Here is a 25,423-nt window from a genome sequence, read left to right as displayed (position 1 = left end):
TTCAAGTAAATATGAGAAGCCACTTCAGATAATAAAACTGATGGAAAGAACTTACCTATCACAGTTGTATACACTCTCTGTGTCTATCTCTCTCATCATATGATCTAGCACGTGATGAGAGAGATAGACATAATGGTGTATACACCCGTTGCATGGAAGTCTTTCTCTAGAATTGATATAGTCAAAATTGAGTATCTCTTGCAGATACTAATTTTATTAAATCGACTCAACTCATTAAATCCTGAACAAATAATAGAACTGATATAGTCAAATTTGAGTATCTCTTGCAGATACCAATTTTTTAAAATCAATTCAACTCATTAAATCCTGAACAAATGTGCAAACAACGATGAATATGACTCTGCCAGCTTTCGCAATCCCATAAAGCCCCGTCGCCCAAACCAGCCAAAAGATGTGTCAACAACATAGCTAAGCAGCCAAATGCAAAAGATGTATTCATTCCCAATCTGCTGCTAGCAGAAAACAATTGTTTGTGAAAAAATGGGAGAGCCAGCAACTTCGCTCCAACAAACCCCCACTTCATAAAATGGATGAGGCTTTCAATTTCTATTGATGAGTTACAAAAAGGAATTCTAATAGAATATGTGAAGCCTTTACATTGACAAGTATCTCGAATTTTTAAAATAGCAAGGAATCAAAACAGACTGACCTTCTTGACTTGATGGATCCAGACATCTTGGTAAATTGCATCTTCAAACCTATACTATGACTGCTGCTGTAGATGCTTAAATTCATGACAATCAGCTCCAACCTCACTCAGAGCTGAGAAGAGCTTTGGCACAATCTTGGTTAACATCAACTTGAAACCAACTGAGGTTGAATTTTCGTCGCTCTTATCACTAACAGAGGCATCTTCAGTGAGAGAACCAATTAAGTAGCCTTTCATATATGCATCACAGGCCTTAAGGATGTAATAACCGCGTCTCCTGAAATGGTCTTTGACAAGCTTTTCAAAGTCCTACAGGCCATTGACATGGGAACAATAATACTTAATAAATTGATCAAGTTTTTGCTGAGGCAAAAAGATAGCAGCACCCAGCAGGAATTAGTTTATAAAATTACCACACAACGTAAAACAAAAAGGGTGACATTTTACATGATATAGTTTGGTGGTTATATTTTACATGATATAGTTGGTAAAGATATCAACAAGAATCTAACTGAAGCTGCTACCTGTCTTTTGCAATTAATTAGTGTAAAACAGGTCATCTAAATTTTTTTAAAATAAATTAACATGAAGCCACCTCATGCATGTAGTTCACCTTTTTCCCTACAATGTATGAATATGGTGCTCATTTGACATTTCATACCACTTATTTCAAGGGGTCCACCCAACTCAATACTGAATCTCATTCACACAAGACAGCATCCCAGCCTTCTATTTGAAAATATGGAAGATGTACAACCGATTGAGTAATATGCAATTAATATGGGACCTCCTGGGGATGGGATATGTATCACCCAAAAAAATCTTAATGAAACAAAGATAAAGAGGGAATACTAGTATATATGTCACAACCAAAAAAATAAAATCTTTTCGTGGAACAAGATAAAACTTGAATATTGGAATATGATGCATCACCTTGGGAGGCCTCCGCATAAGATACATTATTGTCTTGCAGTTCAGCAAGAAAGTATTCTCATTATAGGACAATGAATTTTTCTCCCCTTCAGCCGTCCCAATCTGCTTATCGTAGCCAGCTTCATTAAAATATGGCTTAGAGTTTAGCACCAACCCCTGGAGTGAAACTAGAACTTGAAGGATGCTAGAAGACTTTGGATCCCATACTTCATTTCCTCTGCCAGTCCAAGTATTTAACAGACTAAGACACACCTTGCCTTCTTCATATAGATTTGGATTTATCCGCCAGCCACCAGAATGATAGTATGCGGACTGCAGCATCATAAATCCATTCAGAGAATAAACAGACAAACCTTTTTTTTTTTTTTTTTTTTGTGCATCAAATCCAGACAAAAAATAAAGTTACAAATTGGCTAATTAAATTAAAAGCTTAACCAAAGATAGATCATAATAATTAGATAGTAGTTCTAACCGGAGGAACATCAGGGTACTCTGGAGGGAGGTGAAAATCAAAAAAGAAGAGGCCGTCTTGGTATGGTGTCCCATAAGCCCCAACTATAACTGCCCTCAAGAGATCCATTCGATCTTCATAAACTCGTACATAAATCCCATCTGTTTAAATTTTACTGTTAAAACCAAGGGTAGCTAAAATGGGACAGATACTAATCATAAAAAATAAGACACCAACCCTTACCAGGCAGGTTATTTTGAAGGATGCTCCAATCTTGCTGAACCTTCTTAAGCCACTTTCTTCCGCTGCTATTCTGCATGTGCATAATATATGAAAATAGGTTAGTAATATGAAAGCAGTCCTTGTTTTACAAGTCAAAAACCACATATGGCCATTAATAATTAGAAAAAGTAGTACGAAAAAAACTGCCTAAACCAATTACCAAGCCAGAAAAGAATGACAGACTTGACATAACAACTTTAAGTTCACTGTTTTTCAAATCATTAAATCATATACCTAGCAGGAAGAGAAAACTGGAAACACATATAGACAAGTCCATTTTTAGATCGAAATACCCTAAACATCTACCCTCATTTCTTTTTTTTCTTTCTTTTTGAAAAATATTGGAAAAAAAGATAAATCCTTGTCTGTACCTTCTATATTCTATAATATGATTATTATTTATAATAATAATTAATTAAGCAAGCAGCCCCTTCCATGCATGTAGAAAGAGCAATCCTGAAAGAATTAAGTGACAGTTTTGCCACAGTGCTATTATACAAAGCAAAACTGTAATTGAAATTGAAATAGAAAAAGATACCTGCCCAGCTGCACCAAGAAATTGATGGTCCAGAGGATCTATGGCTATATCAAAGCGTTTGAAACTGCAAGCATCATCTTTGCTACATTCTATAGCATCTGACTCTTCAGTCCTCAGGTTGCATAAAATTTCTGCAGCATCCAACATTTCTGCAGTCTCTGGGGAAACATGTCTCTCCTCTTTTCCATGATTTATTTCTGAACCACAACTATCGACCACATTAGGTTGCTGAGAGCTGGAATCTTCACCATGATCTCTTCCCTGAGAAATTTCCACTTCCTGAGGCTCAAGTTCACCTTGACCTTGGGTATCCAAACAAATTGGATCCAGATTCTTTTGTCCCCGTGAGAATATTCCAGTCGCCAGTCTGGTAACAAACCGAAGTGCAGCCAAGGGAACAGACAGTGCTGTGTTCCTTCCAGAATCATTCTCTCTGCTCTCTTCTGCCTCAGAATTCATGTCGAAGGCATTTTGTAGCCCAACTTCCTGAACATCAACGACTTGCTCATCATACTCAACAAAATAAATAACACAAATAATTGAGTAAATTTAAGGTCTTCACTATTCAATTATAATCTATTAATACAATATAATCATCTAGTGGATGAATCAATCAACCATATGATGGTCAAACCTCCAAGGTAAGAAAAGAGAATTAACATCCCAATATGTTGAATTTAAGTACCCAGTCTGCCCTTTAATAATGCTTTAAAAGAAAATAAAGATGAATCCCTTTTTATCTTGGTAATTCAGACGCATTGAACCACCTGAGTTCACCCCATGCTCTTAAATGGGAAGGGGTACCATTAGGGCCAGTGGCCCAAAGGTATAAAACAAGTTCGGATATAATCTTCCAGAATACAATATTGTCAAAAACCTATTGCCCAGATGCATACAACATATTGATAACTAGTCCATCCCTACCTGAGCTCCAAACAATTTAGTTCTTTCGGTAGACAAACTAGTTATTTTTCTTGAAGGCAACTGATTGGGACTTCGGTGAAACATACTACTATTTCGAACAGAAACAAACCTCTTGTGTGCTCTCAGGGGCAATAAGGGCATGCATCTCATCATCATCAACTGTTTCCCAACTAGCAGCATCGCTAACCTCACTCCCAGCACCAATTGAATCATCATCATCAGCTCGACCAACAACATAAATTGCTTGAGGTCCAACCTAGTAACAAATTAAAGAATCAATTAATTAAATCAACAAAACTGGGAACTCTTCCATAAGATAAAAAAATATACTTAAACCATTGAATGTTTGATTATATATTAAAAACAAACGCAAAATCAGTTATCTTATGCCACAAGTCAAGTTGAACAAAGAAGGAAATATTTTCCAGCCAAAATAATCAAAAGAACCCAATTTTATTTTACACCTACCATATTTCGAGCAGCTAATGAGACCATTCAATTACCATCAGAAACCTCCAATGAGTTTCTACTCTTTTCTCTCATAGAGTACTGACTCGCAAGGTTTACATCATTTGATTCACACCCCTTTCAGAAGATTTTTTTACCTTAATTAACATAATGTTATCAATTCAAATAAAGATAACACATCCTGAAACTTTTAAGTGAACTATTTTATGCAGAGGAGAGGTAAAAGTATATAGTACTAATGTTGTCAATTTAATAAATCTAAGTTACAGATACACAGAGTTTTAGATTTAAGATTGACAAACAAACAATGGAGAAGAAAACAATAGTTGAAATTAGGCAATGAACATACCGTAGAAACCATCCCATCAGCCCAGGTAACTTCAATATCGCCATTCTTAAGACCAGTTATATTCCCAACCCACGAAAGATCTGAGAATTCCATACAAGCTTCACCACTAGATGGATCTTCATTTTTCTTACAAACAGATCTAAGCTCACTTGGTCTATTTTGGTGCTTTGGTTCCTCAACAAAATCTGTTCCTGAAGCAGTTTGTGCAGAAACATAAACTGGCAACAATCTGACGACGACATCCCCATAGCAGTAGTCATAATCCGGATGCCCCTCAAGCTCATAGACACTCACAACTTCCTCCTTGTCAAACTCTCTAGGATCTTCAGCTCTGGAAACTGGCTTTAACCACCTTACACAAGCTGTTCGCTCCTTGGCATTTACACTTTTTACAAGCCCAACACGCCTAGCTTCAGAAGCATCGTCACCATCATCAGATGCCTTCTCCACCACGTACTGTTCAGCAACAAATTCGTGATCACCAGGACTATCAATCGGAATTAAATTTGTTGAATCCAGTTTCCATTCTGTTGTACCATCCTGCCATGCCACATCAACTGTTGTCCTGGTATTGACAATCAAAAAGGATCTTTGAAAATTTTCTTCCTTTCGTGCCTTCTTGTCTCTCCTAACCACAACTTTGCGGATCTTTTTGCGATGAAGAGGCCAAGTTTCATGAACGGGCTCCTTTGAAACAGACAATGAACTACAGCAGGAACTAGATTCAATAGATATATTATTTTCAGTATTCCCATTGTTTCTATCTAATACAGACACTGGATCAATATCCATGGATTCGCTATTTCCATTTGATTCTTCTAGCGCACTCTCTTCTGAATCACACCCACTACCCATTTGAGTAGATTCCAATTCACTGTTTACAGAATCATGAATTTCTAATTTTGATAAACCCTTGTTTAAGGAGACAGAAGATGATGGCACTGATGAGTTGAAAAGACACCAGTCACCCAATTGCCAATTTGCATGTTTAAAACAAGATAATAGTTTCAAGTTCTTGGGAACCTGCTCTTTAGCAGGGGCAGTAGAAGAATCTGGCCCACAGCCAGCAGAAGCTATCCAATAAATATATACTGATCCAACAGTAACCTTAGTAACAGTACCTTCCAGACGATTAGGTTTCCACAAACCAGATAGCCACCTAGAATTCTTGAAAACTGATGATGACCTTGCCTTCACACGCTGCCCAGGGTAGTAAGGGAAATGCACATCTTCAAGCACATTTTTGGAAAGCGGTTTGAGATCTATTGGCTCTGCTCCTATTACTTTACACACAGAACCATCATCAAACAACACTGTCACATTATCAAAAACTTCATCAATTTTACCCAGCCAGGGACCAAGGACCACATAGTCACCCACAGTGAACTCCCTCACGCGTTTTAATTCATTTGACAACACATCTTTTACGACAGAACCATCAGGAGCTAACAAATCCACAGAGATATTGACATCCACCACGACACCAACTTGCCCAGTTGGGTCAGAAGCAGCAGCAACGAAATCCCCATGCAAGAATCCCCGATCAACAACAGTTAAATCACTAATATTTTGGGTTGACTCAGTTTCATCCATCCAAAGCACTCGAACCTGGTCAGCAGGAAGAGGACCGCTCTTATCATTACCACCATTTTTGTTCCTGTCACCATTCCCATGAGTAGCATTACTGTCATCACCACCTTCTTCCTCATTTTCACCATCCTCATCATCATCATCATCTTCATCCTCATCCTCATCATCAGTGGTGCTGCTATCAGAATCCGAATCACCAGAAACTTCAGTCACAATCCCAATCATACCACTCTTGCTCCTCACAACGTCTTGTCTATAAATATATGGGGTATTACTAATGTTACTGACAACCTCACTCAACTTCTTAACATCATTTCGGTCATTATTTACATTTGGATTACAAACAACTGCACTTGTTGAAGAATCAATCTGGCTCAAAGAATTATTATCATGGTCAATAGTAGTAGGCTCGTTAACTTTAAAATCAATGTCATTCTGCCTGGTACCCATCCAAAAATCTGAGAACACACAATAAATGTGGTCTTAATGTCAAACCAAAATCATAATATAACCAAAAGAAAGATAAACAAGTTTTGAGATTTATCATATTCCTAAGATAAGAGAACACTGGGTTAAATTTATTGTACTCAATAATAAACCTAAATTCATATTATTTCTCTCTTCATAAAGCTTCTGGGCAATTATACAGTTCTATGGAGTACTTAACCAGCAAACTGAGTTACTTTTATAAGTGCCGTATATAAAAAAGAATATGATTACAAAAGATTAACAAAATTATGCCTGTGAATTGATTATCCAATTCCTTGATTAAAAACTCGTAATAAAATACACCTAAAAGTTCCAAACCCAATTTTTTTTTAAACAAAAGCATATACGCAAATACATGGATATTCATCCAACATAAGAAATTAGAGAGTTAATATAAGAATCAAATCACGTTAAGCTAAAAAAATCCCGGAAATATTTACAAACACATCCAAGGGCGCGAATCAGATACGAACATGGAACCGAATGGTCCAATCGGATTCAATAAGGTAGAAGGTGATGTTGGATAATTAAAAAGATTCAAAATTTCAATAAAACCACGGATGACAAACCCTAGAGCAGCTCACATTTAGCTGACGAGCCAAGCATTCAATTAATAAAAAAGAATGTTACATCAGCGTAAAACCATTCATACAATAGCATCTCCATTAGATTATATATTTCATCATCGATTTCAATGCAACGCGATTCAAATTTAAATATATTACAAAAATAAAAACGATTTATCAACCATATATATATATATATATTGAGCTCGGAGCGATATGGAATTAGAGGATTGCAGGAAGGGGTTGTGTGAGAATTACCTAATAAAATCTGAGAGTTCGAACAGAGACAGAGAGAGAGATGGTGTTGTCGATGATGAAGAAGACAACGAACGAAGAAAGAATGAGAGTACGGAGGGGCCGCAGAGGGTATTGTGCTTTGTCGTGGAGGAATATAATGCAGAGAACGGAGCTGGGCGGTGTAGGGGTATTTTCGTAATTTGAATATTTGTTCAATTCTGATAGATGCTTCTGTTTAATGATTATTTAAGATGCCTGGCCAACAAAAAAAAATTATTATTTAAGATGCCCTCCATTTTCTTGGTCAGATATTTAGCATACCCTTCACTTAAAAATCCTTCATATGTTAACCTTTTTTTTTTTTTTTTTTTTGATTGAAAAATAAGTGAATAAGAGTAGAGTAATAGTATGCATTTTAAAATTTAGGGGATTTTCATGTACATAGACAAATTTGTTGTTTGGATTTAAATGAAAGAAGCAATTGTTCATATCGGATTTGGATTTTCTTAATAAGTTAACTAGTTTACCACAAATATTAATTTATGGTACACATAGTATGTTGTGTCGTGTACAAGTTACAACTTCGAATGTCATTTGTTTATTTGGAGAATACTTCGAATGTGGTTTTATATTCATTAAACTATTTCAACATATTAGGGATATACATTTTATTTTGTATTTCTCATTGCCACATTGGACCATACCAAGAATAAGTTGCAAAATGGGGATATAGATCATGATATATACTTAGTGTTCTTTCATTTAATGTTTTTTTTTTTTGTTCAGACCTAGAAAACATTTTTAATTTATTTTAAGTATTATTTATAGGTGAAGCAAAGAAATAATTTGTGCTTTCTTTGGGCATGGGAGATTGCTATGAGTTTTTGGTGGACAAGGCAAGGTAGCCTTTTCGTTCAAGGGAGTATAACCTTTAAGGTTACCTTCAGATTGGAACGTCTGATGTAGGCACGGTAAGTCAACATCTTTAGACAAATAGATACCATTATTCTCCTTTAATAAGTTAAAGTTTAATTTGAAGTTTACACATCTTTAGTGATAAGAAGTTGAGTGAGATTTGCGGGTGATTATACATATTATCAACTAAAAATAATTAAAAACCCTATGACAATAGAAGTAACAATTCATGTTTTTGTAGATAATCGAATGCTATAAATATAATTAGAAGTTCATTATTTCATGCTACGAAAACAAGACACTACACAAAACTACAACTGCATTTTAAGCTTATGAAATAATTACCACTGTTGAACATTGAATATTTAAGTAATCTAGTCATCCATTTCAAAACAAATTAATAATGAGAGGCGTAACTCAAACCCTTATAAGTCACTATATAAGGCCTCATATTTTCGATGTGAGATATTTTTCTCAACACGCCTCCGCACATGTGGCGTCACTCAAACCTAACACGTGGACAGTTCATATCGGGTGACATGGGAGCACGTGTGACCGTTTGACACAACACTTGAATAGCCTGCTCTGATACCATGAAAGAATCTAGGCATCCATCAAAAATCCAATTGGTAATGAGAGAAATAACACAAACCCTTATAAGCCATTATGTGAAGGAATTTAGGCATCTATCCCAAAACCAATTGGCAATAGGAAAAGTAGCCTAAGACTCTTATAAGCCATTATGCAAGATTATATTTTTTCCAATGTGAGACAATACTCCACATTCTCACATGCCCCGCACATGTGGCGTCACTTTAAGCCAAACACGTGGACAACTCATACTCATATTGGGTGACGTGGAGCACATGTGGCCACTCGACCTAACACAAGTGGGTAGTGAACCTGCTTTGATACCAAGAAGGAATCTAGGCATATATCTCAAAATTAATTGGCAATAAAAGGAGTAGCCCAAGACCCTTATAAATTACTATACAAGATTATATTTTTTCAATGTGAAGGAACATACTCCACATTCTCACACTATGCAAGGCCTCATATTTTTTATGCGAGATATTTTTCTCAACAAATATAGCCACATTTCGCAACAGTGACAATACTCCAAACGCTAAAAAAATCGACACGCACTGGCTCCGTACCAAATGTGTTTTCTCATTAAAGTAGAACAAGTTTTGACCATTTTTTTATAGTATGATTTATTCAAAAAAAAATCCTATTTTCCATTATGGGCTTTTTTTTAAAAAAAAAAAACCCATATAATTATATACTAAAACAATGAAACTAAATACTCTCAAAATTTGTGTCCAAATTAGCTCTCGGAGTTAACTTGAGGGGCAAGTGATGAAGATAGTGGGATACACACGTTAGGATTTTATTAAGTTCATGATTTGATATCTTCAAATATAACAAAAGATGTGGCCAAATGAAGAGTATAAATTTGAGTTTCTCGTTTTTTTTTTTTTTTTTTTTTTTAACCAAAAAAATATGGTCTTTATTGAAGCGAAATTATCATAAAGCAAGAAGAATAATGGGCCTGGCCCAAAAGAAAAGGAATGATGAGATTGAGCGGCAAAATGGAACTAAAAAACGAACTGGGTAGATGACAGTTTGTATCCGCAACCCAATACCCATTAATCCGCAAACGACGTCGTAGCAAAACCGGAACGAAACACAGCTATATATCGCCCCCACTGGAGCAAACAAACGGAAAACTGTGTTGCCGGAGAAGATGATCGTCTGCGTCGCCGTCGTCGGCCACCAGGTGCGCCCTCAACCTCTCATGTACTCTCAAAAAAGTATTGAAAGGAACAAAATTAAAATTAACGGTTTTTTTTTGTGTGTGTGAAAAATTTGGAGGGGAGCAGAACAACCCGCTTTACATACAGAGCTTCACTGATGCCGATGACGCCCTCAAGCTCCACCACATCGTCCACTGTTCCCTCGACGTCGTCGATGAGCGAGGTAAAAGTTCGGATCTGGGTCTCGCTTAATTTTACATAATAATATATAAATTGCTGCTCCTGCTAAATTTTACTTCAGGGACTTTTTTTGTTGTTGAAGATTTTGTATTTAGAATTTGATATGAAGTTCTGGGTTCTGCTGAATAGTTCAGATTGGGTTTTGATTGGAATTGGAAATGCAGGAAAACTTAGAATCATATGTATATAATGATAGGCATGTTGGGTGTGCTTTGTCTAACCGAAAGTTAGCTGCTTGATTGTTGGATTTGTGTATTTCAGTATGAATTTATGTATCTGTGGCTGTGTGATTTTGTAGTGAACAATCCAAAAAAGTCTGGACCGACATTGAATGAGACATTCTTGGGTCTGCTTTATCCAACTGAAAATTACAAAGTGTGAGTACATCTGTCATCTCTCTTGCGTATGTTTGTTATGAGCATCTTGGGCTATGTGGTTCTTATATAGTGATGTTGTTTGCAGGTATGGCTACTTGACTAACACAAAGGTGAAGTTTATCTTGGTAACTACAGATCTTGATGTCAAAGATGCAGATGTTAGAAATGTGAGTATCGCTCTTGTGTCTTGATTGGATATCTTTGTTCCCAAAGAACGCATTTTGTGAAAATGAAGAATGATGCCACATTTTTATAAAAAGAATAATGATGCCACATTTTTATAAAAAGAATAATGCTGCCACATTTTTATAAAAAGAATAATGCTGTTTTTCATCAATCTGATTCTGAACTAATATATCATCTTATACCTAGTGGTGAAAGATGACATCAAATTTCAGAAGAGATTGTCCTCCATAAATTAGTTTCTGAGCTGATTATATGAATTAATGTTCTTCAATTTTTAGGCTTCCTTCTGAAATAAGAATGTTATATATATATATATATATATATATGATTTTTTTTTTCTGGTAAATGACTTAAAAGCTGAGGATGCAAGTTTTATAGGAAGAAATGGAACTCTCTATAAGGCATTGGTTGTAACTTAGGAGGATTGTGTAGATTTAAAGGGTGATGACTGATGAGTCATGTTTAACCTTTTTTTTTTTTTTGGTCATAGAACACAAATGCAAGATTTCTTTCGTCACCCGAGTGGCAGATAAATTTCATATTATAGTTTTCATGCTTTCTGTTCCAGTCTGGTGCTGTGTAAAGGAATTGATATTATGCCACTTTACATTCAACTAGGGTATACAGGGGTGGCGTATTACATTATTTAAATTGGATTTAATGCTACCTTGAAAATCATAAAAGCAGCCCAAATGGGGATGCAACAGGCAGGCGTGGCAGCTGGTCCTTATGTGAAAGCAACCTGGCTAGATAATTCAAAATATCTAATGTGAACTCCTACCCTCTGTTTTTGATAAACAAGAGAATTTTTTCCCCCAAGTGATAAACGGGGCAATTTACCTAGTGCAACTTTGCAATTCCACTTTCATTACTTGTTTCTTATAGGTACTTAGCCAGTGGAGTGCAAAGTGATTGATTAAAATCAAATGTATTTGGTTTCGAGGGATTGACCCACCTTAGTTCTTGCATAGTTTTGAAATGAGTTGTGAGAATAAGTGAGATATACTGTTGTGGCAAGAGTGCCATTTGCATGCAACTTAAAGCATCTCTTGACAAGAAATGCAAATATTTGTTTTCCTTCTATCATTCACTTGTTAAACAACTAGTTGTAATGTTGCTCATAGCCTCATAAGTGCTTCACTCTAGAACTTGTTTTGATTGCTCCGTTTATTTAAATTGGTTTGCTTCCCTGATCTTTCATTTTGATAATGTTGGCGGTCTCTAGTCCTTTTCAAATGCTATATATGTTCCATCATGCTGTCTTCAGTGACTGTATGCACGGAGTTTAGATATGCCCTCTAACTTGTTGATTCACGGTATAGTTTTTCAGGAGATTCCATGCTGCTTATGTGGATGCAATTTCAAATCCATTTCATGAACCAGGTAAAAAGATAACCTCCAAAACTTTCGCAGAAAGGGTGAGCACCATCGTCAAGTCATTTGGGTTGAGTTCAACCGGGTGAATGATCTCTACTGGATTATACCTGAACTTTTCTGAATCTTTCTTTTATCAAATTGGTGGAACTCATTCTCTTGGCTCACCTACAAAGTGGAATCCATAAGTTCATATGTTTTGTACCATTGGGATTAGAGATTTGCATCACTTCAATTCTACTGGAGATGAAACCAATATTTGTGATTCTTCCTTTCCAATCTTATATTGTGAAGTTTGTAACATTTGGCTTCACTGGATTGGTAAATGAGCTTTCTGCCAAAGATGGAAGGATTTGATAAATTCTGATCATTTGAGGGAGTAGTAAAAGATCGGAAACATTTTGTGTAATTTAACACTGGATTTTTTATTTTGATAATTTCCGTCTTGTGAGTTTGTAAATTGCAATGCCTTGAGAAGTGTTGCCTTAATTATATTTTCCTTCATCTTGCAGGCAGGGGAAATTTTCTATCTCCTTACATGTATGGTTATTTAACATAGTCTGAATGTTCCTCTATCCCATTATAAATAGACCTTGTATAATTCCTGAATGAATCAAGCTAAAAGCCAATAGTTACCCATAAAAATGTACACTTAATCAAAACCAAAACAAAATTACTGGCAATATGCCAATGCTTCAATTTTCCAATTCCAGGAAACATGAGAAAGAACATGAGAGCATGCACGAGGGCACTACTAAGGTAACCTGATAACGTTCAATTTCTTGAGAAAATGTAAAATATTCAATGGGAAAGAAACAAGCAGCCTCAAAATAAGGTTGAAAGAGTGGTTGCTAGGTTCAACTTAGTACACATATAACATAAATGGAATAGGCTCTATCACAAGTCAATCAGGCCAGAAAACAAAATATTCTTGATGGGCATTTCAGAGAAAAATGCACAGCTTTTTGAGAGCATTGCCCAGTGCCAATAGATTCCTTCTCAGTTTATAACTGATTCAAAACTCATCATCATCCTCCTCAGCTATATGCTTGGCAAGCTCTTGCTCCTGCTGTTGTCTCTCCCTCCTCTTCTCAGCACTTTCTTTCTCCTTGTGAGAATTTGGTGGAAACCGAAGTGCTCGCACTGCATCATTATGCAAATTGAGGCAAAAAGCAATCCTTGTGTCAAATGCAGCTTGGGGCTCATTAGTAGAGTAGATATCCCCAGTTTCCTTTGACACCATCCATCCCTTTGCATGATCAAGGATGGCATCAATTGCACCATCTCTGATAGCCTTGGCCACAATACTTTCAGCATCAGCAACAGGATTTGGAGAGTCCAATCTCAGCTTTTTAGCAACATCGGCTAGAGAAATACGAGAATAGGAGATACTAATGTTGCGCAACCCGGTCCTTATGACATTGTGTCGCAGCCTAACAATCAAATTGTGGGTTTGGTCTGAATTGAAGACATTCGAGAACTTGTCAGCAATAGTCCTGAATAGCTCCAAGTCACCAATTCTCACAGCCTGAAAGCACAAATTGTCAAATCAAAACCAGCAGAAAAAAGGCTCACAGACCCAACTGGTTAGTCAATTCCAAGGGGCCATCTTTCAGGCATTACAGAATCAAATACCAGCCGCATCCTAGGAATTATAAGATACTGCAATACTGTCTAGCAGAAAATAGTCATTATTCTCAAAGTTTTATAAGACAATTAACTGGTTAGTCAATTCCAAGGAGGCCATCTTTCAGGCATTACAGAATCAAATACCAGCCTAATCCTAGGAATTATAAGATACTGCAATACTGTCTAGCAGAAAATAGTCATTATTCTCAAAGCTTTATAAGACAATAAAGCCACACAATTAAGTAATTGAGTTTGGCTTTTCTAAGCAAACACAGGCAATAAAAAAAATCATCATTTGTTAAACCTTGTTCTTACAGGAAAGAGTAGAGTTCAAGGCTCAAAATTCATTCCAGACTTACATTTGTTAGTTCAAAGTACGGCCTCAAAGCCTTCTCCATGCCTTTTTGCATAAAAACAGTTCTCTCCGGGATTTCTCCAAGCAATAGGCGTACAATGACCGCCCACTTGTTGCATTGAATTCGAAAACCAAGGGCTGCTACAGGGGCCTTCCTAGCAGCTTGCAGGAGGGACTCCTTTGCATCAGTGTACTCCAACTGAATTGTTCTGATCTTACCTAGGTAAAAGAGATACCGACAGAACTGCAAGAGAAAATAATCAGAATCAGAATATGCATCTCATAATTAGAAAGAAAGGAACCACAACTGATTTTTTTTAGTCATGTGTATTTTCTACCACAATCTTTTAGATTGAGCTGGTATAAATTTGTCTCTATGAGGACAGACTGGTGGGTAAATCCACGTACTTCCCAAGGACCATCCCGGTTTTCCATAAAGTTGTTCAGCAAAATATTAAAACAAGAGGGAAAAAAGAGTAGAATCTTCTTAGAACTTACTAAATTTCATATAAAAATTTCAGAAATATGGACTCAAATATCACACAATGTAATTTATTCCTAAGAGAGCAGCAATTACTAAAATTTCATTGAGAATTTCTGAAATAAAGACAAAAAATCAGTGTAGTTTATTCCTAAAAGAACAAAAACTGCAACATACTAACGACAGACTAGAGAAGAAATTCATTGATAGTAAGCATTAGATTGGAAGTTTCAGAAGGAAAAAACACGAGATAGATCAGCAGGTCATTACAATACATTTTTTTTTTTCTTAATAATAAACAGAAAATTTTGTAATGATGAAATCCAATGATAGTAAGTATCAGATAACGGTTGGAAGAAGGCATAAACACAAGATAGACCAGCATGTCATGACAATATACATTTATTTTTTGTTTTTTATAACAAACGGAAAATATTATATCAATATGAAATAGGAGGTCTGAAATACAATAGAGGTGAACAAGTAGTCCACCAAATACAAGCAACCCCAAATATTAGCTAAAGCAATACAAACATCTCAAGACAGCAGCCATCTCAAGGAACAAGCATGTTGAAGAAACATCTCATTGTACTGCTGTTACATGACATTCGTCATACAATAGAGTATGCAGAAGCTAAGGAGTTGGTTATATATACATGCAAAAACACAACTTAGCCTTCCAAAAAAGACTGAACCATATCCACATTCACATGCAGTGGTGATCCTAGATACACAGTTTATACTTATAGCTGTAGTGTTGAATGATTGAAAATGACCTGCTGGTTTGAGTGAGCCTCGAATCGGGGTGCCTTGGACCTCAGTTTCTCTGCCTGGTCATATAGGTTATAGTGCAGGTAATTGCGAAGCAGAAGGTTGAGAAGTGTTTCCTGCATCACATTGTTATCCAAATAAGAAACCAGTAAAACAGACACAATCAATTTGGATATTGAAGATTTACCTGACCCAGCTCATCATGGCGCAAAGTTGCAATCCGGTGAAGATTAAGAAGATTTCTATAATGAACGAGTGAACAAATTAGCCCTCAAGTGCATAAGTGAATCACAAAAAACATTGACTCAGACATTTCTTAATACAAAGACTTAGTAACTAAAAGAACACACATGCAGACACAACTAACAAAAAAGAATTGCTAGCATGATAAGATACTACTCACCCTCTAATTTCTGCAAGGTCATCTGTGAGTTCGTAGCTAAGAGAGTAATAGAAGTAAAGCCTGGAAGCCAGAACATCAATGGTTCTCCTATTCATGTTCTTCACTCGAGCAATGCTTGCCGAGGCACAAGCTTTAGCCTAAAAGACAGCAGTGAAATGTTACTACAAACATCAGAGCTCCATTTTTCGAAAGTATAAGACCCAGGGGCAAGTGTAAATATATTGCCTCACCTCATTGTATTTTTTCTGATCGATCAGAAAAATTAGCACAAGCAAGTAGGAGTAAATCTCTAGCTCTGGCAAGGCATGTTTTGAGGGAACTTGAGTCACAGATGTGGCAGTATCGACGTCCATGTCATGTTCATCTTCCTGTGTAACCATGATTCGCATTAGTATTGAATGTACAAGTTTAATTTCAAAATTCAATAAGGTTGATCCAAATTCACCTTTGGAAGGTAGGAGGATAACCGGCTGTGAACCTCGGATCCTGGAGAAAGGGCGAAATTGAGGAATGCCGAGAGCACGGAAACCTTCAGCTTCCGCCTCAGCACCATCGTCAGCCTAACGGCGCGCACAATTCGCCGAACCTCCCTGCTGTACGCAGCAGTCTCAAGCAGTGAAGCAATCTCCTTCAAATCTACAAAAATCAGTAAAGATTAAGAATCTAAAGTGGAACCCAACAAATCTGAAACAAAACCCACATACCCAATTCCATAAAGTATCAATAAAATACTCCAAATCCAAAAACAACGTGGAAAAATTAGGGTTTAATCAGAGAGAGATACAGTGATGTGAGATGGTAACTTACTGTGGAAAGTTAAAGGAGAAGTAGAAGAAGTTGAATTGGAAGGGGCTGGGACCTCCTTCATCTCCACGTCTTGGGTCATCTTGAAGTAACTGTACTCAGATTACACACACAACATGAATTGACTGAACACTGAAACGAAATCAAAGTGAATATGAGCGAAAATTCTTTGTGATTAAGATGAATTCACCTGGAAGTTTCGTTCAAGCTCAGTTGATCTGAATCGATTGGCGATGGAGAAGCTAGGGCTTCGCTCCGCTTCCTACTCTGCAAGTCTAAGCGAGCGAGAGAGAGAGAGAAAGAGGAAGAGTGAGAGAGAGGAACTGACGAGAAGGCTGGAGTTCATACGGCGTCGCTTAGCGTTTAAGAATTACGACTGCGAATCAGTGGGATGAAACGACTGTCTTCTGGATGTCGTCATTCATTCATTTTTTTTTTTTTTGCAACATTTTCACTGTGGAAAAGCCCAACAGCACTTACATAGTAGGACTGGTTAGAATTGCCCAACAATACAAACCACAAGGCCCAAATCCATATATGACTATGAATATTTACAAAAGATGATTGTGGAGTCTAGGGTTTACTAGGGCAACTTAATAGGGAAATATTGAATTAATATTGTTAGGGTTATCAAAAGTACACATGTTTTAATTCTCTCAAAAAATTAAAAAGTACACATGTCTTAATATCACGAGGTTTAGAGCTGGCTCAAAATTGACCAATAATAATAAACAAATTTTACAAGTGTTCCAATATTAAGTATCAAAGGGAATTTTTGTCATACAGTCCATATGACGTACATGAATTGACTTCACAATCATATTTTGTAAATTTTCATAATATATATGGATTGTGCCTTTTGTAAATTTAACTATTAGATGTTAACGCGTTTGCTTTTCCACCAAGTATAGATTATATATGGTTAAATGTGGATATGTCATACAACATTTGTACAATGCCATAAAGGAAGGATCTAAGGAAGAATAGATATTCTACATTTATCATTGTCATAATATTAAGAGAGACTTAAAGTCCAGTCCATTTTATGAGTATTTCTTATACTAAGACCGGTAGTGATTTAGGGTTTTTAATTAAATCCTTTTATTTTTCTTCTTTAACAGTTTTATGTTAGGTTTTAACTGCCCAAAATCTCGAAATTAAAACCTAACATGCAACCTCTACAAAGTCCACTCTACACCCTAGGAGGGGAAATACCCTTCAAATCGGGGAAGGACTTTATTATGAATTAAAATAATTTTATTATAAATTAAAAGGACTTTATTTTGAATTAAAATAATTTTTTTTATAAATTATTATGAATTAAAATAATTTTATTATAAATTTTAAAATACTTCTGATCTCCATCAAGCTTTCAGAATTATTCTAGCTACCGACTGTGGGGAAACAAAATATAGGGGTCTATACCTATCATAAGTTCATAACCCAATAGGAAGCCCAGTCCAACATACATTATTAACCCATCACGAACCCCTGGTCTCATTAAAACTTTAAGGAAATGATAAATGCACTTCAAAACTATTTTCTCATACTCTTTAATGCTCTCACATAAGAGGAGTGCAAGTAGTCATTTTTTGAGTGCAAATAACAGCTCCCAAACCTTATACTAACCATTTTATAAGTATCATTGCATTCAAGAGTTGGTGAGCTTCCCACAATCAAAAGTAGCCTTCTTTAACAGAAACATACCCAGTGTTGGAGCCAAAAAGTTGTTCACCAAAGTCATCAATTTTCCTTCACTTCCCTGCATAAACCCAATCATATAAGCTATACTAATCAGGCCAAAATTTCTCCATCTCCTCTCATTGGCATACTTATTCAACCCCATCTCAACCCTCTTATTATATTCCTCCATTCCTTCTTGCTTTGAGTTTTTCAACAAGGCTTCACCCAGACACCTTGTTAATACAACACCATCTTCCAATGTTGCGTAGCCGCCTTGGCCAAGGTCCGGGGTCATGGGGTGGAGCACATCTCCGGCAACACAAACATTGCCTTTGCTAATGTTCCCCCAAAGAAGCTCCCAAGGATGCCTAAATCTCAAGGGAGCAGATACAAAAGCATCCAAGTCAGTGTTTTCTATAACAGCCTTTACTTCATCAGGCATCTTTCCAAGCTTGCTTAACAAACATTGCCTGAATTGAGCTGGGTTGTCTTCTAGCTCTTTCTCTACAACACATGAAGGATAAACAAAAAAAAAAATGTGACATACACATGCTGGTTTAGTGGTACACTTATTAGCAGAACCAAAAAACATACTTTCAAGTTGTCTGAGTAACATATTATGAAACACAATATTTATCACTGTTTGTTTGTTACTTGTCTTGTGATTGAGAGCTGAAAACTATTTTTGAAGCATATGGAATTGCATGGTCTCTCTTGAAATTGTCTTAAAAAAGGAAGCATGGAAGCAAAAAGGCCCAAAATTGGTGTAAATTTTAAGGATTACCTTGGCTTGTGGGAGTCCAAGTGAAGTACCAATAAACAGTTCTATCATCACAAGGGATGGCACCAGACCTAACACCATGCCCAAAGAACTGCATGAATATGGGATCAAACCCATGACTGCTCTTGAAGTTGACACGACCTCTAACCGTGGATCTCCCTGTAAAAGCCGGAGGCTTGAATCCCAACCATTTCGCCACCACGGAGTTCACTCCATCACACCTAACCACGATCTATTCAATCACAGCATTGATATTAATATAAGAGATAAGATCATCAAAGTTACCTATAAACATAATCATCATGTTACCAATAGTCCCTAACAAACTTGTATGAGGATCAAAATGACTGCTACGAAAGTTGAGGATCAAAATGAAACTTTTAAATGATAGTTATGAAAAAGTCTAAAAAGAGATCAAAACAGAAGGCAAGATTAGTGTTAGTACCTTGGCTTTGAGGATGGTTCCATCAGCAAGATGCAGCAGCTTAAAGTGGCCTGCAGATTCCTCAATGGAAACCAGCTTGGATGAGAACCTGATGGTGCCACTAGGGAGTTCATTTGCAAGGGCTTCCAACAACACATTCCTTTTCACACAGCGAACTTCATGGTCTCCACTGTACATGATTGTGTACACAATCTCAATTATCGACTGTTCATAGCATGCTTGGATTGATAAATGTGTTAATCTAGCAAACAATATGATTCCCAGTACTAGCTGTTACTCTAATATTATGTAAGAAATATTAATTTTAGCACCTTATAAACTATAACAGACTTGTTATAAGTGATTTTCATTGAAAATTAAAGGTTAATAGCATAAAAACAATATTTGGGGGGTTGAAAAGTAGTATGCAAAAATGAGACACAGCAACTAGAGGAATACAATTAAGCTACTGAGGAGGAGGAACATAGACTACTGTACTGGTAAAGTACTTACTGTTTTCCCTTGGCCTTAAATGACATTTCAAAAATTTGAGCCCAGAAACTGTTGAGGTTGTCACATTCCTGTATTCAAAACTCTGCATCAATCAGTTTTATGCTTGGATGTAAAGTAGCATGCACTAGCTGAAAAAATATCACAAAGAGTCATTGTCTACCACATTTATGCTAAGTAGTCAAAGAATCACATCCACACATTTAAACAAATAGTCAACCGATCAAATGATTGGCACTTCGCCAACATAACATGTTAAATTGTATAGTAAAAAACATGTGATAGACAGTAGCAAGTGGTTATAAGCTAAGCCAGAGTACTGAATGTGAGATGTGAAAAAAGAAGTTGATAGAATGGTAAGTATACCCATTAAGTTTTTGATGTTGTCCCCGAAGAGAATCGCCGATACCAATGGCATCCAAGGCCTTCCACGCATTTGTCCATGTTATGAAGGCAAATCGATCCTGTTGTCCTCAAACTATGTGATGATTCCAACACTAAGCTTCGAATACCCAGCCTGCACCAAAATTTCCATTCTTTTTTGCTTACAATCATATATTACAATTCACACACACACACACACACACAGAGTGAGAGATGTGTCTGTGTGTGAAAGAAAGAGAGGGAGAGAGAGAGAGGGAGAGAGAGAGAACCTGTGAAGTCCTAAGAAAGTTGCAAGGCCAGAAATTCCAGCTCCCACAATTACGACATCTTCTACTACTTCCATGAATAATGATATTTGATGAGGTTTTTACTGTGGTTTTTAGTGGAAATTAACAGAAACACACCACAAAATTATATACTAGCAATCATGAGATGGCTGGCTATATATGTTATACTGTATGGCGGCAATTGTATAGTGACGATGGGGATAACGGAAAAGAAACTTTCTTATGGGAGTATATACAATTTATGTGTCTTTCTAATCATCTGGTGAGAGAGAGAGATGTTGTGTAGACCTCTAACATGAAAGTTTTTACTACACACTACACATTAAATTTGTTCACGAAATAATGACAGTTTTTTTTTCTTTCGAATTTGAATTCACTTTAATCCTCACTTATCAATAAAAAGTAAGACAATATTGTTGGTAAAAAAACACTAATCACTCAAACTAATAAACTTTGTTCGGATCCCCCTCCCCCAGATAATTAAGAAAAAACTAATAAACTTAGAACTTATAAACCGTTTGTTTGCGGCATAAGACCCCTTACAGAAACTTCATCCAAAACCATTTCCTGATTGGCATAACCATTAATACTTTAATGTCAAACAGAAGAACAGAATCATTTAGCTCCATAAAATATTTTTTCTTTCTTTTGGTGTAAAAAATATTTTGTTAATAAAATTCTTTAATTTATATGAGTACACCCGACATTTGCTAAATGATGATGAAATTGCAATTTAATGACAAAAGAAAGTTCTTATTAATAATATGATTGATATATAAGATTACTTGGAATCTTATGATAATTATACAGAGGATATATAAATCCATTTAAGAGATACTGAGCTTCCCACAATCAAAATCAGCCTTCTTCAATAGCAACCCAGGCAGGATTGGAGCCAAACATTTGTCCCTCAAGAAGGTCATCATTTTTCCATTACTCTCCTGTATAAAACCAACCACATAAGCTGAACCAATCAGATCAAAGCTTCTCCATCTCCTCTCATTGGCATACTTGCTCAACCCCATCTCAATCCTCTCATATTCTTCCTTTCCTTCTTCAACCTTATCTTTCATATTTTGCCTTGAGTTTTTCAACAAGGCCTCACCAAGACACCTTGCCAATACAACACCATCTTCCAACGCAGCACAGCCACCTTGGCCAAGGTCTGGGGTCATGGGGTGGAGCGCGTCCCCAGCAACACAAGTATTGCCTTTGCTAATGTTTCCCCAAAGAAGCTCCCAAGGATGCCTATATCTCAAGGGAGAAGATATGAAAGCATCCAGTTCAGTGTTTTCTATAACTGCCTTCACTTTATCAGGTATCTTTCCGAGCTTGCTTAACATATATTGCCTCAACTGAGCTGGGTTCTCTTCTAGCTCTTTCTCTGCAAGACATGAAGAACAAACAAAAAAACTGTGACACACACATACTGGTTTAGTGGTTACAAATTATGGGTGGTACACTTATTAGCAGCAAATGTACACTCAAAAGGGTTCTGAATTGAAAAAAAAAAAAAAAAGATTTTTATGTTGTCTGAATAACATATTATGAAACATTTTATCACAGTTGTTTGTTATTTGTTTTGCAATTGAGAACTGAAAATCATTTTTGAAACATGGAAGCAAAGGTCTATATGGTTACTTGTACTACAATATGGGAGAAGTACCAAAATAAAATCTAAGTATCTGTCCTAAGCTCAAATTTGAATGGTTTTCTTAAACTTGTCTTAATGAATTATAGAAGCAAAGAAGCCCCGAAATTGGTGTGAAAGGCTTACCTTGGGTGGAGGGAGTCCAAGTGAAGAACCAATAAACAGTTTTATCATCGCAAGGCACGGCACCAGATCTAACACCATTCCCAAAGAATTGCATGAACATGGGATCAAACCCATGACTGCTCTGGAAGTTGGCACAGCCTCTAATAGCGGATCTCCCTGTAAAGGCTGGCTGCTTGAAGCCTAGCCATTTTGCCACAACGGAGTTCACTCCATCACACCCAACCAAGACCTATTCAATCATAGCGTTGATATTGTAAGCGATTAGATTGATGTTACATATTAAAAAAATTTATGCCCTCCAAAATAGAGATGATGTTATTGGTTTACACCCATCGAAAAGATAGTCCACTTAAGAATAGTCCCCTAAAAAAGTTAAGTTGTTCTTATGGCGTGCTTGTCGTGAAATTTTGCATTGTAGAACCAACCTAGTTAGGAGGAAAATAACCACAACAGCAGTATGTGGAAGGTGTAGGAAGAGAGAAGAGTTTGTAGTGCATGCTTTGTGGGATTGCTCAGTATGCAGGGAGCCAGGGAGTCATGGAAACATTATGTTAAGCTCGGTATTGGGAAGATGGAAGGTTTCCAGCTTTCAGGATTTGTGGGAACAGGTTCTGATGGTGTTTTCTCACAAAAAATTAGACATTTTTGCATATATTATGTTGGTTGCCCTGATACGATAGGAATACTCAACTACACTGGTTAAAGGTGAGAAGCTCGAAAGCAGTGGTTCACTATGCACAACATCTTTGCGAAGAGTTTCATTTAAGTATGGTAGTACAGATACCAGCACAGTTGACCCAAGAGGAGTTTCATATGAGTATACTACCTTCAAAATGATAGATATGAAGAAAGTGTTGGTTGTTTATGATGCAACTAAAATATGAACTATCAACTTCATATATGAATGATTAGTCATGATTTGTCTTGAAAAAGGGAGCAAAATAGTCTACCTTGGCTTTGAGGATGGTTCCATCAGCAAGATGTACCAGCTTAAAGTAGCCTGATTCATCAATAGAAACCACCTTGGATGAGTACCTGATGGTGCCACTAGGGAGTTCATTTGCAAGGGTTTCCAACAACAACTTCCTCTTCACACAACGAACTTCATGGTCTCCGCTGCACATCGTGTACACTCTCAATAATCTGTTACTAGAGGAATAACTAGAGGAAAACAATATTTGGGGGTTGAAAATTATGCAAAATTAGATACAATAACTAGAGGAATGCAAGCTACTGAGGCACTTATATATACTACTCTATTGGTAAACTTACTGTTTTCCTTTGGCTTTAAATGATGTCTCAGACGTTTGAAGCCCAGAAACTCTTGAGGAAGTCACATTCCTGCATTCAAAACTCTGCAATCAGTTTCATGCTTGGATCGATGCAAAGTAGCATGCACTAATCTCCTTAATGATTCAGATTAACAGTTTGACAGCATAACGTACATAGCTATAGTGGAGGAAGTGAAAAAGAGAGAGGGTGATGGAGTAGAGTCATAATTACCCAAGAAGTGACTCATGTTGTAGCCGGAGAGAATCGCCAATACCAATGGCATCCAAGGCCTTCCAAGCATTTGTCCATGTAACAAATGCAAACCCTGTAATCCTCAAACTATCTGATGATTCCAGCACTAAGCTTCGAATTCCCTGCCTGCACCAAAATTTCAATTTTGCTTTTGCTTACAATCATCGTAACATGAATATTATTAACATGTATTAATTATTGCAACTTACACACACGGACTGACACACAGACACAGTGAGAGAGAGAGAGAGAGAGAGAGAGAGAGAGAACCTGTGAAGTCCTATAGAAGTTGTAAGGCCAGAAATTCCAGCTCCCACAATCACAACGTCTTCTACTACTACTGCCATGACTAATGATATTTGAGGAGGAGGCTTTGACTTTAGGTTTCAGTGGAAATTAACAGACCCATAATACAAAGCTACATATATATATATATGTGTGTGTGTGGGTGATGGCGGCTTTCTCCATCGTAACAAAAAAAAACATGTGATGGCAGCAACTGGTACATGAATTAAGATGACGAAGGGGATGACGGTCTGACACACTACTCAGTAGTACTGACAATTGACTTTGAGTTACATATATATCACCCAGACAGATAAAAGCAATTGACTTTGAGGCAATTTAAATTACACATGGATTTGACGATTTAACCCCACGAATGCCATTTTTTTATGACTACAAAAGAAACTGTATTATTTGTTTGATTTTTTTTTTTCTTTTGTTTCCTTTGTAAATTCCTGAACTCTTATTAGTTATTACAGTTTAAAGAGACCACTGTCAAACAAAAGACCGTTTTTTTTAATGACAAGAAGATTTGGACCTTAGGCCTTTCTTTCTGAATAGTGGAGCTCACAGGCAGTTATGCGCAGATTTTAATTTATTTCTCAGAAATAATTTTTCTGTTAAGAAAGATGTTCTTCTACTATCTATCTGCTTTCTCATCTCCAAAACTCCAACAGTTTTTCTTCTTATTAAATTTACAAAAAAACAGTAATCAGACGAAAAAAATCAGCAAGTATAGCCACAAAGGTTACTTTAAAACTGAATTTGCTCTGGGTTTTAACTTTTAACATACCCCTTTTTGCCCAAGTGGTAGAGGATATAAGACTATGAGTTAAAATTAAGATAAGTCAAAGATGTAATCCCTTTCAATGTAACCCCTATAAAAGAACAATATATCAATTTTCAATTTATTTTGGTAATATATAGATTTTCAATTTTCATTAACAAGTCAAAGTGAATCTTGCCAAGTTGATACTAT

At 36.5% G+C, this 25,423-nt stretch overlaps 4 protein-coding genes and 1 pseudogene across 6 annotated transcripts; 1 reads left to right on the top strand and 4 right to left on the bottom strand.

The window, feature by feature from the left end:
- Nucleotides 1–578: 578 nt before the first annotated feature.
- UBC23 (ubiquitin-conjugating enzyme 23) lies at nt 579–7,687 on the bottom strand. Its single transcript, XM_086254611.1, has 8 exons — nt 7,519–7,687; nt 4,616–6,663; nt 3,908–4,054; nt 2,875–3,360; nt 2,298–2,367; nt 2,076–2,215; nt 1,604–1,915; nt 579–979 (listed from the first exon to the last, which is right to left on the bottom strand). Exons 2-8 carry the CDS (start codon nt 6,653–6,655, stop codon nt 725–727), a joined length of 3,450 nt encoding a protein of 1,149 aa, XP_086110737.1. The 5' UTR covers nt 6,656–6,663; nt 7,519–7,687; the 3' UTR covers nt 579–724.
- A 2,364-nt stretch (nt 7,688–10,051) lies between these two features.
- Nucleotides 10,052–12,875, top strand: LOC147276377 (SNARE-like superfamily protein). The gene is made up of 5 exons (XM_086254515.1): nt 10,052–10,192; nt 10,296–10,392; nt 10,708–10,786; nt 10,872–10,953; nt 12,295–12,875. The coding sequence occupies exons 1-5, from the start codon at nt 10,160–10,162 to the stop codon at nt 12,433–12,435; spliced, it is 432 nt and encodes a 143-aa protein (XP_086110641.1). The 5' UTR covers nt 10,052–10,159; the 3' UTR covers nt 12,436–12,875.
- Nucleotides 12,876–13,101: 226 nt separating this feature from the next.
- Nucleotides 13,102–17,091, bottom strand: LOC147276376 (putative 26S proteasome non-ATPase regulatory subunit 3). The gene is made up of 9 exons (XM_086254513.1): nt 16,980–17,091; nt 16,793–16,881; nt 16,431–16,621; nt 16,216–16,353; nt 15,986–16,122; nt 15,770–15,824; nt 15,588–15,698; nt 14,335–14,574; nt 13,102–13,874 (listed from the first exon to the last, which is right to left on the bottom strand). The coding sequence occupies exons 2-9, from the start codon at nt 16,869–16,871 to the stop codon at nt 13,362–13,364; spliced, it is 1,464 nt and encodes a 487-aa protein (XP_086110639.1). The 5' UTR covers nt 16,872–16,881; nt 16,980–17,091; the 3' UTR covers nt 13,102–13,361.
- A 1,168-nt stretch (nt 17,092–18,259) lies between these two features.
- Nucleotides 18,260–21,050, bottom strand: LOC147276375 (monooxygenase 2-like; annotated as a pseudogene). Its single transcript, XR_015123912.1, has 6 exons — nt 20,841–21,050; nt 20,554–20,704; nt 20,191–20,258; nt 19,699–19,867; nt 19,257–19,485; nt 18,260–18,976 (listed from the first exon to the last, which is right to left on the bottom strand). The product of XR_015123912.1 is annotated as a monooxygenase 2-like (transcript).
- Nucleotides 21,051–21,590: 540 nt separating this feature from the next.
- Nucleotides 21,591–24,626, bottom strand: LOC147276374 (monooxygenase 2-like). 2 transcript variants are annotated; one of them, XM_086254997.1, is made up of 6 exons: nt 24,430–24,626; nt 24,139–24,285; nt 23,908–23,976; nt 23,586–23,796; nt 22,636–22,864; nt 21,591–22,242 (listed from the first exon to the last, which is right to left on the bottom strand). In XM_086254997.1, the coding sequence occupies exons 1-6, from the start codon at nt 24,504–24,506 to the stop codon at nt 21,686–21,688; spliced, it is 1,290 nt and encodes a 429-aa protein (XP_086111123.1). In that variant the 5' UTR covers nt 24,507–24,626; the 3' UTR covers nt 21,591–21,685. The 2 variants fall into 2 exon arrangements, with proteins under 2 accessions (XP_086111123.1, XP_086111124.1); XM_086254998.1 differs by having other exon boundaries at nt 23,586–23,751; nt 24,430–24,618.
- Nucleotides 24,627–25,423: the final 797 nt, after the last annotated feature.

The sequence above is a fragment of the Dryas octopetala genome, chromosome 8 (assembly GCF_963921425.1).
Source record: "Dryas octopetala chromosome 8, drDryOcto1.1, whole genome shotgun sequence".
Classification (NCBI taxonomy): domain Eukaryota; kingdom Viridiplantae; phylum Streptophyta; class Magnoliopsida; order Rosales; family Rosaceae; genus Dryas; species Dryas octopetala.
This window is presented reverse-complemented; position numbering and strand designations above follow the sequence as displayed.

Excerpts from the sequence above, each read along its gene's own strand:
- LOC147276374 (XM_086254997.1), bottom strand. The coding sequence starts at position 24,506 with ATGGCAGTAGTAGTAGAAGACGTTGTGATTGTGGGAGCTGGAATTTCT. Across the intron at positions 23,977-24,138 it reads CAACATGAGTCACTTCTTGG|GAATGTGACTTCCTCAAGAG; the intron begins GTAATTATGACT and ends TTTTGAATGCAG. Across the intron at positions 22,865-23,585 it reads GAACCATCCTCAAAGCCAAG|GTCTTGGTTGGGTGTGATGG; the intron begins GTAGACTATTTT and ends ATGATTGAATAG.
- LOC147276376 (XM_086254513.1), bottom strand. The coding sequence starts at position 16,871 with ATGACCCAAGACGTGGAGATGAAGGAGGTCCCAGCCCCTTCCAATTCA. Across the intron at positions 16,354-16,430 it reads TATCCTCCTACCTTCCAAAG|GAAGATGAACATGACATGGA; the intron begins GTGAATTTGGAT and ends ATGGTTACACAG. Across the intron at positions 14,575-15,587 it reads AGGCTCACTCAAACCAGCAG|TTCTGTCGGTATCTCTTTTA; the intron begins GTCATTTTCAAT and ends TTTCTCTTGCAG.
- LOC147276377 (XM_086254515.1), top strand. The coding sequence starts at position 10,160 with ATGATCGTCTGCGTCGCCGTCGTCGGCCACCAG. Across the intron at positions 10,393-10,707 it reads CGACGTCGTCGATGAGCGAG|TGAACAATCCAAAAAAGTCT; the intron begins GTAAAAGTTCGG and ends GTGATTTTGTAG. Across the intron at positions 10,954-12,294 it reads AAGATGCAGATGTTAGAAAT|TTTTTCAGGAGATTCCATGC; the intron begins GTGAGTATCGCT and ends TTCACGGTATAG.
- UBC23 (XM_086254611.1), bottom strand. The coding sequence starts at position 6,655 with ATGGGTACCAGGCAGAATGACATTGATTTTAAAGTTAACGAGCCTACT. Across the intron at positions 3,361-3,907 it reads CCCCTGAGAGCACACAAGAG|GAAGTTGGGCTACAAAATGC; the intron begins GTTTGTTTCTGT and ends GTTGATGTTCAG. Across the intron at positions 2,368-2,874 it reads TTCTTGGTGCAGCTGGGCAG|AATAGCAGCGGAAGAAAGTG; the intron begins GTATCTTTTTCT and ends ATGCACATGCAG.